This window comes from Manis javanica, chromosome 3 (assembly GCF_040802235.1).
Source record: "Manis javanica isolate MJ-LG chromosome 3, MJ_LKY, whole genome shotgun sequence".
Lineage (NCBI taxonomy): Eukaryota > Metazoa > Chordata > Mammalia > Pholidota > Manidae > Manis > Manis javanica.
In genome coordinates, this window is record NC_133158.1 from 41369472 (window position 1) to 41384303 (window position 14832).

Here is a 14832-nt window from a genome sequence, read left to right on the forward strand (position 1 = left end):
TGCAGGAGATGGCAGGAGCAGGGGCAGGGCAGGTGCAGAGGCAGGGATGGGGAGTCCATGATCTTGGGTCTGCCCTCGACTGGAGAGTACGCACTCCGGAACTCGGCCAGTGTTGACTTCCTGCGGGTTTCAGAGACATGAAGTCGTAGCTGTGCAGTAACCTGGTACATCTGAACGCATAGCCTGCACGTTACTTTGCCATCAGTGGGCATGTTGGGGCAATGCATACACTAGGTGACGTCTCCAAGTTCACGAAGGACATCTCAGCTACTGGGCCAGCTGCTCGGACTGACACCCTATCCTAGGGGCCTGTTGTCGGAAAGCTTTGCCCTTGCAAATGGAGCTTAGTGCTGAGCGTGGAAGCAGGGCCACTGGCTGTACGGGTGGTGGTTCCCTTGAACACATGGTGCTTTAGCATGTGAGAAACACACTCACTGGTCCAAACTCAATAAGTGGACATGTAGACAAAGAGAATGGTGGAGCGAGGCTTTAATGAAGGTCTTGCAAGATCGGGTGTCTGGTGGGCAGGCACACCTGAGGCTGTTGGCGCCGAGTAATTTATTCCCTAGTACTCGAGTCCCTTCTCTTGTTCTTCATTGGCTGAGTACTACATGGTTCACATTCTTTACCGGACGTCGCCTAAGCCAATTATATCCACATTGGGCCTTCTCACATTTGTCTTAATTTCATTGGTAGGTTTAAAAAAATCAAACAGGTATAGCCAGGCCCTTACCAATTCCCCTCCTACCCCCCACTCTCAGCCTGAGCAGCTTCCTGGCATATTTTCCACCACGTGGCTCTTTGTTTATACTCTATTGTTAAAATGTTTAAACCTCCTGGTGGTAATAAATCACGTTTAGGTTTTATGCTTTTTCTAACAAGCGTTCCTCCGCTAACAGGAAAGGTCCAATTCCATTTATTTCATTTACCATTTACACGTGAGTTTCACTGCCCTACTTTACAGTTAACAAGTTAAAAATCCCGACTAAGCAAGCCAAAGAGCTGACACAGGATCTCGCCAAGCCCATCCTCCATCCACCTGTTCGAGAATGCTGCGCAAACTAGAGGAGGTTTGCGTCTCATGGCTCTCTGTACGCAACCCTCCTGGCGTGGACACGTTCCCACACTTTCTGGCGTGAAGGGTCAGAGGGCGCGCCACTGCGCAGGCGCACGGAGGCGAGGCCGCGGCCGCGATGTGCGAGGCGCGCAGCCCTGAGGAGACCTGCCGGGTCAGTGGGGAAGCCCAGGCCTTCACCCGTGTGTCCGAGCCGGCACTGTTCGCCTCCGCTCAACGTGCTGCGTCTCACCTGGGCCTCGCTCAGTGTGCCCTGGAGGCCCTGGCCGTCGTCCACAGGCAGCGTGGCCTGGGCCGGGAGGTGGGGTGGTGGGTGCGAGCGTGGGAGGTGGCAGGCGCGCCCCTCTGGCCCTGATGCTTGTTCAGGACTTAGTGTAAGGCTCAGAGCCAACCCGGGTGGCAGCTTGACCAGGTACCACTCCCACTGTGCGGGAGGAGGAGAGACCCGTGTCCGGGTCCTGGTTCCGACCCCGGTGCCTCCGATTCTGACCTGGACAGCCTTGAAAGGTGGCGGGGATCACTGAGTGAGATGCCCAGCAAAGGGCTCGGCACACCCAGCAGGAACCCAGTAACTCTCTTTTCTTCCTGGTTGGCGTGGTGCCGAAACGTTATGAAAAAATTGCTGGCGTTTTCTTTGGCTTTCAGGAATAGGGTCTCGTGCACCCTTAAGAAAACTTGGCCCCCATAGGGGAGTCTGGGGCTTCGCTCTCCAATGTAGTAACATAGCAGAGGACACGTTAGGTAAAGACATGGTTCTGAAACAATTATGAACACAAAGCATTAAAGAAAAGGGAGCAAGGTACTTGGGCTGCTGGTTTTAGTCATCTGAAGAGAAATGTAATCTTAAGATCTGTTTGTTCTTTTAGCACATGGGAACTAAAGAAGAATTTGTGAAAGTCAGAAAGAAGGACTTGGAAAGGCTGACAACTGAAGTGATGCAAATCCGGGACTTCTTACCCAGAATACTAAATGGAGAAGTATTGGAAAGCTTCCAGAAGTTAAAAATCATAGAAAAAAGTGAGTCTTCCTCTTTAGCAGTCATTGGTGGTGACAAGAAGCAGTTCCAGCAGATTTACGTTACGTAAATAACTGTAATGTAATAGCAAATAAATGTTAGGCTTCTGTTACAGCCCTTTTCATTACACTTGAGAGTCAGACGAGACATAAGAAAGGGAGGTTCCCTCAGTGGGTAACTCGTGCATACGTTGATCTGTGTTGGAGGAAGGGTGGTCAGGTTTCTAGAGTATCTATCGCCAGCTTCTCTTTCTCTCCATTTCTCTTCTTCGATAGAAAAATTCTATACCTTTGTGACTGAAAAGCTCTACCCTAAAAGTTAAATCCTTACTTGCTAAAGTTAAGACTCTTGCCATGTGGAAACCTTACATGAAGTTAGATGTGTCTGTTGAGATAGATGTGTTTTCTTGTCTCCTGGTTGATGGATGGGTCAGTTTCTACCACTGATTAAGTTCAGGGTTGCTAAGACTTGTCCATTCAGACTTTTGAGATTTGAACTGAGCCTTTATTTCACATGTCAGTTCAGGAGCCTATTGAAGTTACTGGAGATATTCTGGAATTGATTCCACACTTGCCTAATTGGGTGTGGCTCTAGAAGAGGTGTGTCTAGGGTGCCCAGGCCGGGTCTCTGTTGCTAGTCCATATGAGAAGCCATCTGGACTTAACAGTGCACGTTCCTGGTTTGTGCAGATGTGTCTGGTCAAGGGGGCAGCTGTGGTACCTGTCCTGTGTATTCTCTCTCTGCCCTGTGGTGTGCTCTGTGGGCTGGACACTTGTGGGCTGTGCCTCTGGCTTTGCTGGCTGCCAGTAGGGCTCACCAATGGAAGGGTGCAGTGGTGGGGAGAGGTTGGGGTGTCTTCTCCCTCCAAACCTGTCACTCCCTTCCAGGGGCCTCCTCCACAGTCCAGCTCTCAGTTGGCTCCAGTAACAGCTCTTCCCCTCATTCCTTCAGCTGGAGAGCTGTTTGCTGGTCCCTTGGGGCCTCACCAGTCCTTGTTCGGTCTCTTAGGTAGTTCTTCCCATGAATTCTCAATATCTGGGTTGATTTGTTTCCCATTGGGACCCTCCCTGCTAGATGTGCTCCATGTCACTGGTTATCATATCTCTCAGTCAGTGGTCTCTTAACTTCTCTGTTTCTGATCCCTTCCACATCCAGCAACTTTCTGAGAACAGTTAGCCTGTGTACGTTTATCTTCAGGGAAGGAAAGTGCTGACTAGTAGCAGAGTATGTCAGCCTGCTGCGTGGTTTATTGCAAATTAATAAATGGGCATTCTGAAAAATGCATCAGGATCTCATGAATTTGTTAGCACATATCAATCTTTGGAGATCATTTCTCTGCCAAAATCAAATTACTGTGCTTGTAAAAGTGAGGGCCACAAGTGAATCTGTGGTAACTTGATCAGTTGCATTTTAGGAGATCTTGCCTTGCAGCCCCTGGCCTTTCCCAGGCTGTGTCGTCACTTTTTTTTCCACTCACCTCTCTGGCCACCTCTCAGTCTGCTTTTCTGACTCATCCTCTGCGGTAGTCTTTCAGCTAGTGAAGTGGCTTGAGGTGCAGGCCTGGGTCCCCTTTCCCTCCATGGGCTCTCCATGGTAAGCTCATGCACACTCATAGCTCCAGGTTCTATCTTGATGCCAGGGCTCTGGGATTTATCTCTGGCCCAGTCCTGTCTTTCAATCTCACGACCCTCTATCTGACTCCCTCTTGGCATTTCTTGTTGCTTGTTTCACAGTCATTTCATTCTGAGTGAGTGTCCAGTCCACAACCGCCAGGAAGGACCTGAGGTCTGACAAGGTCAGGTATCCTGGCTCATGTAACTAGAGAGACCACACACCAGAGGAGCTGGGGGTGTCCTGCCAGCAAAGGAAAGGGCAGAGTTGCTCTAGGATATGGGGCAGGGTGGGATTTAGGTGGAGTGTGAATGAAACCAAGCTTTGATGGCCGCCTAGCAAAGTGGGCTGTGTGTGGGGTCAGTATCACGTCTCACGGCAGTGGACCCAGGTCCGAGTTCTTTGAAAACTACAAAATTAGACATGGAACAGTGTGTCTAAAGTTCCTCATTAAGCTATGCAGCTAGCTGGAAACTCTGGGTCACAGTGACTCCATCCTGCAGGAGAGAGTGGGATGCTTCCTTCTTACTGGTTTAATTTCAAACAGCCACATTTTGATAGTCTGGTATTTTACCAAGTAAGTTTTCTCTGAATAAGAAGTCAAGTAAACATAATGTTCCTCATGTAATTGTAGATTAATGATACCAAAAAAAAAAACCAGGCAAGTAAGTTGAATAAGATATAAATATGAAAGGAAAATATGTGTTTAAAAAAAAAAAAGAAGTCAGCAGTCACTGAAAGAAAGGGTCATCATGGCACTTTACGGTTGCAGTGTGTCCCTGGGAGATGTACGGGGATCTTTGAACTTGAGCTGGCCTTTGGAGACTGAGGCTGCTCCAACCTGAGGCCTGGCCTACAGTCTGCCTTTCTAAGGCATCTTTCACCTAATTTTGGCTTTTGGATTTTTACCACGTGAGTGACATGAGGAAAGCAAACATTCTCCCCTTGACGTTTTTTTTTTAAGTTATAAATTCTTTTTTTTTATTAAGGTATCATTGATATATGCTCAGGTTTCACATGAGCAACATTGTGGTTACTAGATTCCCCCTATTATCAAGTCCCCACCACATACCCCATTATAGTCATCACTGTCCATCAGCGTAGTAAGATGCTATAGAGTCACTACTTGTCTTCTCTGTGCTATACTTTTTTCCCCGTGCCCCCCCTATATTATGTGGGATAATCATAATGCCACTTAATCCCCTTATCCCTCCCTTCCCACCCACCCTCCCCAGTCCCTTTCCCTTTGGTAACCATTAGTCCATTCTTGGGTTCTGTTAGTCTGCTGCTATTTTGTTCCTTCAGTTTTTGCTTTGTTGTTTGATACTTGTCTTTCTCTGCCTGGCTTATTTCACTAAGCATAACTCCCTCTAGCTCCATCCATGTTGTTCAAATGGTAGGATTTGTTTTCTACTTATGGCTGAATAATATTCCATTGTGTATAGGGACCACATCTTCTTTATCCATTCATTTACTGATGGACACTTAGGTTGCTTCCATATGTTGGCTATTGTAAGTAGTGCTGCGATAAACCTAGGGGTGTGTATTGTCTTTTTGAATTTGTGATCCTGTTTTCTTAGGGTAAATTCCTAGGAATTGAATACCTGGGTCAAATGGTATTTCTATTTTTAGTGTTTTGAGGAACCTCCATATTGCTTTTCACAATGGTTGAACTAATTTGCATTCCCACCAGCAGTGTAGGAGGATTCCCCTTTCTTCACATTCTTGCCAGCATTTGTTGTTGCTTGTCTTTTGGCTGTTGGCCATACTAACTGGTGTGAGGTGATATCTCATTGTGGTTTTAATTTGCCTTTCTCTGATTAGCGATGTGGAGCATCTTTTCATGTGTCTGTTGGCCATCTGAATTCCTTCTTTGGAGAAGTGTCTGTTCTGATCCTCTGCCCATTTTTTAATTGGGTTATTTGCTTTTTGGGTGTTGAGGCATGTGAGCTCTTTATATATTTTGGATGTCAACCTCTTACTGGATATGTCATTTACAAATATATTCTCCCAAACCATATGATGCCTTTTTGTTCAACTAATGGTGTCCTTTGCTGTACAGAGCTTTTTAGTTTGATGTAGTCCCACTTGTTCATTTTTGCTTTTGTTTCCCTTGTCTGAGGAGATATGTTCATGAAAAAGTTGCTCATGTTTATATTCAAGAGATTTTTGCTTATGTTGCCTTCCAAGAGTTTTATGGTTTCATGACTTATATTCAGATCTTTGATCCATGTTGAGTTTACTTTTGTGTATGGAGTTAGACAGTAATCCAGTTTCATTCTCTTACATGTAGCTGTCCAGTTTTGCCAACACCAGTTGTTGAAGAGGCTGTCATTTCGCCATTGTATGTCCATGTCTCCTTTATCATATTAATTTGCCTTATATGTGTTGGTTTATATATGGGCTCTCTAGTCTGTTCCATTGGTCTATGGGTCTGTTCTTGTGCCAGTATCAAATTGTCTTGATTCCTGTGGCTTTGTAGTAGAACTTGAAGGTGGGAAGCGAGATTCCCCCCTGCTTTATTCTTCCTTCTCAGGATTGCTTTGGCTATTCAGGGTCTTTTGCGGTTCCATATGAATTTTAGAACTATTTGTTCTAGTTCGTTGAAGAATGCTGTTGGTATTTATTAGGGATTGCATTGAATCTGTAGATTGCTTTAGGCAGGATGGCCTTTTTGACAATATTAATTGTATTTCCATGTATTAGTGTCCTCTTTAATTTCTCTAGAGTGTCTTGTAGTTTTCAGGGTATAGGTCTTTCACTTCCTTGCTTAGGTTTATTCCTAGGTATTTTATTCTTTCTGATGCAATTGTGAATGGAATTGTTCTTCTGATTTCTCTTTCTGCTATTTCATTGTTAGTATATAGGAATGCAACAGATTTCTGTGTATTCATTTTATATCCTGCAACTTTGCTGAATTCAGATATTAGTTCTAGTAGTTGTGGAGTGGAGTCTTTATTTTTTTTTATGTACAATATCATGTCATCTGCAAACAGTGACAGTTTAACTTCTTCCTTACCAGTCTGGATCCCTTTTATTTCTTTATGTTGTCTGATTGTCTTGGCTAGGACCCCCAGTACTATGTTGAATAAGAGTCAGGAGAGTGGGCATCCTTGTCTTGTTCCTGATCTTAGAGGAAAAGCTTTCAGCTTCTCGCTGTTCAGTATGATGTTGGCTCTGGGTTTGTCATCTATGGCCTTTATTATGTTGAGGTACTTGCCCTCTATACCCATTTTGTTGAGAGTTTTTATCATGAATGGATGTTGAATTTTGTCAAATGCTTTTTCAGGATCTGATGATCATGTGGTTTTTGTCCTTTTTGTTGATGTGGTGGATGATGTTGATGAATTTTCAAATGTACCATCCTTGTATCCCTGGAATAAATCCTACTTGATCATGATGAATGATCTTTTTGATGTATTTTTGAATTCGGTCTGCTAATGTTTTGTTGAGTATTTTTGCATCTACGTTCATCAGGGATATTGGTCTGTAATTTTCTTTTTTTCTGGTGTCTTTGCCCTGTTTTGGTACTACAGTGATGCTGGCCTCATAGTATGAGTTTGGAAGTATTCCCTCTTCTTCTACTGTTTGGAAAACTTTAAGGAGGATGGGTATTAGGTCTTCACTAAATGTTTGATACAATTCAGCTGTGAAGCCATCTGGTCTCGGGATTTTCTTCTTAGGTAGGTTTTTGATTACCAGTTCAATTTTGTTTTGGTAATTGGTCTGTTCAGATTTTCTGTTTCTTTCTGGGTGAACCTTGGAAGGTTGTATTTTTCTGGAAAGTTACCCATTTCTTCTAGGTTATCTAGTTTGTTAGCATACAATTTTTCATACTATTCTCTAATAATTCTTTGTATTTCTGTGGTGTCTGTAGTGAGTTTTATTACCTCTGGTGACTGCTGTTGAACCTTAGGAACACTTCCATCTATAGCAGTCCCTCCAAAATAGACTGTAGAGATGGTCTGTGGGAGGTAAATTCTCTCAGCTTTTGCTTATCTGGAAATTGTTTAATCCCTCCTTCAAATTTAAATGATAATCTTGCTGGATAAAGTAATCTTGGTTTGAGGCCCTTCTGCTTTATTGCATTAAATACCTCATGCCACTCCCTTCTGGCCTATAATATTTCTGCTGAGAAGTCTGATGATAGCCTGATGGACTTTCCTTTGTATGTGATCTTATTTCTCTCTCTGGCTGCTTTTAATAGTGTGTCCTTATCCTTGATCTTTGCCATTTTAATTATTATTTCTTGGTGTTGTCTTCCTTGGGTCCCTTGTGTTGGGAGATCTGTGCATCTCCATGGCCTGAGAGACTATCTCCTTCCCCAGATTGGGGAATTTTTCAGCAATTATCTCCTCAAAGACACTTTCTATCCCCTTTTCTCTCTCTTCTTCTGGCACCCCTATAATGTGACTATTGTTCCGTTTGGATTGGTCACACAGTTCTCTCAATATTCTTTCATTCTTAGAGATCTTTTATCTCTCCATGCCTCAGGTTCTTTGTATTCCTCTTCTCTAGTTTCTATTTCATTCATCGTCTCCTCCACCGTATTCAACCTGCTTTTAGTACCCTCCATCGTTCTCTTCAGTGACTGGATCTCTGACCTGAATTCATTCCTCAGTTCTTGAATATCTTTCTGTACCTCCATGAGCATGTTAATGATTTTTATTTTGAACTCCCTTTCAGTACGATTCATGAGGTCGATGTCATTTAAATCTTTCTCAGGAGTTGTATTAATAATTTTACTTTGAACCAGGTTCCTTTGGCATTTCATATTTGTATATGGTGCCCCCTAGTGCCCAGAAGCTCTACTCTCTGGAGCTGCTCAGCCCCTGAAGCAATGTTGCGGGTCACAGGGGAGTGGTATTGGTGCCTGGGGGGGAAGAAAGAGTTGTTTCCTGCTTCCCGGCTGCTATGCCTGTCTCCACTACCTGAACCAGTGGGCAGAGCACACAGGTATAAGCCTCTATGCTTTGCGTTTGTAGCTGCTGTAGGCGGGCTTCCTTTTGGCTGGCCTGATGCCAGGGTAGGGTTTGCTGGTTTGCAAGCCAGGTGTGGACTGGCCGGGAGAAAGGTGCAGTAGGGTGCGTATTATGGAGGGGGTCCTTGGAGCTATGTAGCTAGCCAGGGAGCTGGAACACCTGGAGATCATGAAAGCTCCCAACCTGCTGGGCAGAGTGCACCTGGACAATTTTGTCTACCTGTCCTTTCTCCTGAGCAGTAAGCTCTGTGCAGTCCTTGGCCCTTTTAGCAGCCCTCTTGCTAAGGGCTTCTTTGGTAGGATGTCTCTCAGACTGCCCTCCTTTCTTTTGTCCCAGAGCAGCTGGATATGGATCCCTGCTTTCCAGAAGTGGATGGAATCTCAGTCTCTCCAGGAATTCTGCCTATCTTAGCTTTCCAACCCCCTGATCGTGAGAGTATCATGCAATGTAGGCTTGTGCTCCCAGAGCAGATCTCCAGAGTTAGATATTCAGCAGTCCCAGGCCTCCACTCCCTCCCTGCTCCGTTTCTCTTCCCTCTGCTGGTGAGCTGGGGTGGGGGAAGGGCTTGGATCCCGCTGAGCCACAGCTTTGGTACATTACCCTGTTCTGTGAGGTCTGCTCTTTTCTCCAGGTGTGTGCAGTCTGGTGCCGTCCTCTTTCCTGTTGCTATTTCAGGATTAGTTGTATTAATTATATTTTCACATTATATGTGGTTTTAGGAGGAAGCCTGTGTCTCATCTCTCACGCTGCCTTCTTTAATCCTAATCCTGACTAGTACTCTTTGCCAGTGGAGAGGAAGGCTATTTTTGTGTGACTTAGCACCCTGCCTCTGTCAGCATGGTCTGTCCGTGGAGCTTGCTGTGGTGGTGACAGTGCTGGGTAACCCAGGCTGGCTGAATCTGTGTAAAGGGGGCCAGGAGCCACAGTCTTCCCCTCCTGTCCTAGGCGTTCTGTGTGTGGGTCTTCTATTTGCTGTATTACTTGTTTCCACATTGTTTTGTGTTAGTATTTGTGTTTGTGTATTTGCCACCTGGTGGTTTTCGTCCAGCTCCCTGATGATATTCCTTGTTGACTACTTTCTGGAACACATTACTCCCTTAGTTTAAAGTCTGAGTCTGGTAATTCCAATATGGATCACCTGTTTGTCTGCTTGTGTTGTCTGTTTTTCTTCTTGGTACTCCTGGTAATTTTTTATTGATTAATGTGTTTTTTAAAGTGATAACTTGGAGAGCCTCTGGATGGTGATATTTTTATCTAGCAGACTTCCCCCCTTCACTCCCTTTGCTTTCCCCCTTTGTCAGTTACTTAGAATAGAATCAGAGTAGACCACCTAACCCGTGAAGCATTGAGCTGATTCGTAGCCAGTCTTAGTTGGGGCTGGACTGTTCTTAGTTCATTCTCCTGCTTAGGGTTTTAGTCCTTCATGGGGGTCCAGCTGAGAGCTTGGCTTGTTTCCCAGTGTCTCCCTGTCTGAGCAGGCTTGGTCTTCAGGTTCACTTTCTCCAGGACCATGAGATGATTGTAGCTCTGCTTGGCCTCCTGGCCTCTCTTCACAGCCTCTCTGTGCCGTGTGTACACTGCTGCACCCCGTAGGGGAGAGGTGGCTGCGACTCCCAGTGCTGCTTGCCCTGGTGTGGCTGGCTCTTTGGGCTGGCTTGATGGTGCTGTCTGCTGCACTGCCCAGCTCTGCTGCTCTCTACCTGTGCTGCTTTGCGATAGGCATGTGCTGTGGGGAGAGCGGAGTGGAAGCCATTTCCTCCTCTCTAGGGCTCGTCCCTTGGGGCCTGGGTGATGTGGTAATGCTCAGACAGCTTCCAGTGAGTTTGTTGAAATTCCACTTTTCTAGTTTATGGTGGGAAGATTCATCTGCATCACCGACATAGTTACAAATGGAAGTCCTTCCATGTATGTTGTTGTGATTTTTAAATTGTTAAGAATATATTGTCATATAGAAAAGTCAGGCTATGGAGAGGTTCCATGTTAAAGGACAGGTGACAGCTAAATGCAGCCTCTGACCCTAGATCAGATACTGCACCTTGAGGAAAGAAAACGGCAACAGGGACAATTTTGGGTCATTTAATAAAAGTTGAATGCTAATGATAGCTTAGGTAAAGGTATAATACTAATTTTTCTGGGGTTGACAACCATGGATTGTGGGTCTACAAGATATTATCCCTGTTCTTGGGACGCATCCCTGAAGCTTCAAGGAGGGAAAGGCTGTGATGTATGTGCCCTTCCCTCAGCGGCTCCAAGGATGCCCGCTGTGTTTATGGTCCACATTGTGAGCCATTCGGGGAAATGTCAGCAGTAAGTAAGTCTGAGTAAAGGACACATGGGGATTCTTTGTATTATTTTATTCATGCAATGTTTTTAAAGTTTTCCTTATTTCCAAATAAAAAGCATATTGTAAAGTGGAAATATTACTTAAATGTTTACCAAGCCAGAAGCATCCTGAGGTGCACTTGAGTGCATGGCAGTGGGGTTTGAGGACCACTGCACCCCGTGAGATCTGAAGTGTGGGCGTTTGAGATGAATTTCCCAGGAGTTTGATTTTAATGAAAAGGGCGGGGCACTATTTCAGCTCAGAGAGAATTCTTGTTTCTGGCTTATAGAAATGTGGGCCAGGGAGATCAGCATGGGGAGTGGGACAAAAGAGTAAGTGTCAGGAAGAGATTCTATGACGTGACCACAGTTCACTGTGGCTCAGGTGAGGTGATATCTGACTGTATCATGCCCACATCCTCACAGAAAACAGGGGTAAACGGAGAGCCAGGGAAGAGGTGACAAGGGTGCGGCAGGGCTCGGGAGCCAGAGAAGGGCTGCGAAGGCCCAAGCACTAGAGCAGGGTGCTGTGGCCTGGCCGGGAGCGGCTTCACTCACACGGGTGCTGGGCAGGACCACGGCCTCAACGGGAAGGATGAAGTTGCCTCTGTCTTGAAGCCTGGCAGGAGTGATGCAGTGGGGAAGTAAATGATCCCACCTGTCTCCTCCTGTCCTCATTTTGCTTGGGACCCACCATTGTCCAAACCAACAGGAAGCCATAAGCAAGGGAATTTGATGCTGTGGGTGTTGGCTTCAGCCTCTTGGGGCATAGAGCAGGGTGGAGAGCAGATGGGAAGGGCATTTGGGGCCTGTGCAGAGTACAGGGGGCTGGGAAGGAAGGACGTGCTACAGAGCAGGGCCCACAGGTGGGAGGAGGCCGAAGAGAGAGGGCCAGGCCCTGCCTGCGTGAGTGTGCCACACCTGGCCCCAGGGAGATCAGCGTGAGGAGTGGGATCTCTCACGCTGTGTTGGTGTGCTGACACGTGAAAAGCAGAGTCATCCCATCCTCTGGTGTGGGAAATACTTTAACAGTTCATATGAGTTCAGCAAAATGATGTGTTTTTCTTGTGATAGTGTTTAAAGTCAGTGAATTTAGTCCATAAAGCAGTAGGTATCTGTCAGGACTACTGGGTGGTGGTGGGGCTGTGAAGAGATTGGGTCTGTGCCTCTCCTGTGACAACTGGCAGGGCGACTGGGGAACTCCAGCGCCCAGGTGTGATGAGGCAGTGGTGCAGGGCAGTGCCCAGCGGGGCTGGGATTCCCGGCATAGGACACATTCCTGGAGACACATGTTCCCTTCCTCTTGTAAAAGATACTCCAGGGGCCTGTCAGTTGTTTCAAAAGAGTAGTTTTGGAAGATCTTTGGCAGTGCAGGAAAAAAATACTGTTTCCATATTCTGGCTCCCACTTTTCTATTCTCAAATATTTGACAGCTAATTAAAGTGTTATTTGGCTGGCTTAGAGTAGACACTAGGATTTCAAATGCATTTAAGCCATTTAACTAAGGTTTTAAAAAAGTGAACCCTGGAATATTCTCATTTTTTTCACTCACAGGCTGATTGAAATGAGGTCTTTGGGTGGGCCCTAATCCAGTATGACTGGTGTCCTTGTAAAAGGGAAAATTTGTACACAGAGACACATATACACAGGGGAGATAATGTGAGGAGATGGGGAGAAGGCCAAGTGAAGGCAGAAGCAAATTGGAGTTATGCTGCCACACACCAGGGAGTGTCTGGGGGGCAGTCCACCACAAGTAGGAGAGGCAGGGAAGGATCCTCCTGCAGGTGGCCCTGCTGACGTCTTGATTTCAGACTTGCAGGAAAAAAACATTTCTGTTGTCATCTTCCAGTTCAAGCTACTTTGTTATGGCAGATTTAGGAAACTAATACCCTCCAAATCTCAACTCAAAGTAAAAAGAGAACCCATTAGTAGCCAGTTCTAAATTCTTTTCTAAACCTGTTAGAAAGTGATAAGAAGGAAAAAATTAATGGCTATTAAGAGACCTTTATTTTGCATTTGAGGCTCTTTCCTTAGCTATTTTGATCAGAGACAAATATTTTCATATTAACATGAAACAATTGATAATTTGTTTTAAGTTACAAACATGCCAAGTAATAAAGAATAAGAGATAATGATTCCTTTTGCATAGTTTAAATTACTTTGATTGCTGTTTTAGAAACCCTGCTTTTCATTTAAGTTTGTTTCCTGCCTATGTGTAGTTCTCTGTGCCATTCTTGTGAATAAGTGGAGTATTGAGAGAGTCATTCTCGGCTTATTAAAAGTATCAAAAAAGAATTGTAAATTTCAGAAAACAAATTGATGTTGGAATAGCCTGATTTAGATTGCTTCTGTAGGAAGTATGTCTAGCGCACCCTTTCACTGACATTGAACAGTTTTTTTAACACTCAAGTGGAGAGTTCTTCATTTTGAATGCTGAAGATTAGCAGTTCAAATACAGTGGAGGCTGGAGGGGGCAACCCCCTCCTGTTGTCTAATACTGAGGCTGGGTAGGATAATGTCTTGACTGTGTAATATATCATTCACTGTCCGTATTATTTCTGTCCCTGGGTTTTAAAAATAGCATTTGAAAAGCAATGCATTCTCACTGTAAAAGAATGGGACAGAGAATCAAAGAGACATTAGCTTTGTGTTTTTCTCTGTTAGGATTACCAGCAGTGTATAAAGATGTGAAGTTCATTTATGTGACAAATATTATAAAATGTCTACACCCTGCCATGTGCTGTTCTGGGTTTTTGGGATGTATTAGAAAAGAAACCTTGAAAATCCCTGCCTTTGTGGTGGGTCAGGGGCCAGACATGCCTTGGGCAAGGTGGGAGATTTGTTAGGCAGCTGCAGCAGCGCTCCCATCTGACCACAAGGTGGCAGCCTGTGCAGCGGGAAAGCACCTGCTACCTTGGGCGGTGGTTGGGGTGTTTGTGTGTGCGTGTGTGCGTGCGCATGTGCGTGTGTAAAATTCTGTCGGGTAGTCTGAGCCAGTGTGGGAAGTTTTAGCCCTTAGGGATGATGACCTTTTAGGCGATCAAAATTAATTCCTGCGTATTTTTACATGTAAGTCTTGTAGAGAGGTAATTTCCTTTCTCCACCGTGTTTGAGTAATACACAGTTTGATAATAGAATATAAACTGCAAAGGAAAAATTTTACACCACCACCAATTTTATCTTAGTTCCTTTTTTCATTTTTTTGTCTGTGACCACATGCAATTCATATTTTATTCATAATCATATATATAAATACTGTGTTTTCATTTAACATTGTTACAAAAGGCAGCTGTGTAGTTTTCCAAGCATAATGATTGATGATTGATTTCCTGGGTGGCCAGGATTTTTAGGACAAAATGAAGACTTCAGTGAACATCATGAAGAGAAGAAAACTTGCTTCAAGGGGAGAGAGAGTCCCCAGTTACTTACCCTAGTTTCCAAGAAGCATTTTCTGAGAAGCTTTGCCAGCCAGTTGCAAAATCTTTAGCTGAATATTTAGTTCTAGGTTCTACTCTTCCTTCCAGGGCAAAGGGTCTCTAGAAAAGGTAGGCTTCCTTCATTTCTCCAGAGTTTTTGGGATGCCGGGTTTCTCATTTGGGCTTCCCGTGGTGCCTCCCCAGACCCTGGGTTACAAAGCCGCACCCCTCTCTGCTGTGGGCTGGAGGAAGTGTGTGAAGCCTTTTCTCCTCTGGGTGGAGGAATGCAACCTCCTCAGGCGGCTGCCCTCTGAGGTGCTCTCACCCCTGGCCGCCTGCTGCCACCCTCCACTTTCCATGCTTGCACAACCTGAGGCTGGGCTCCCTCATTTGCTGGTGCTGGTTGTGGGT

General features: G+C 45.2%; 1 protein-coding gene across 1 annotated transcript in view; it reads left to right on the forward strand.

The window, feature by feature from the left end:
- HSF2BP (heat shock transcription factor 2 binding protein) overlaps window positions 1–14832 on the forward strand; it is a 114941-nt gene that overhangs the window by 605 nt on the left and 99504 nt on the right. Inside the window, exons 2-3 of the mRNA XM_073231276.1 lie at window positions 965–1229; window positions 1942–2092. Coding sequence (XP_073087377.1) covers window positions 1194–1229; window positions 1942–2092 — 187 coding nt within the window. The 5' untranslated portion in view covers window positions 965–1193. The remainder of the gene's footprint in view (window positions 1–964; window positions 1230–1941; window positions 2093–14832) is intronic.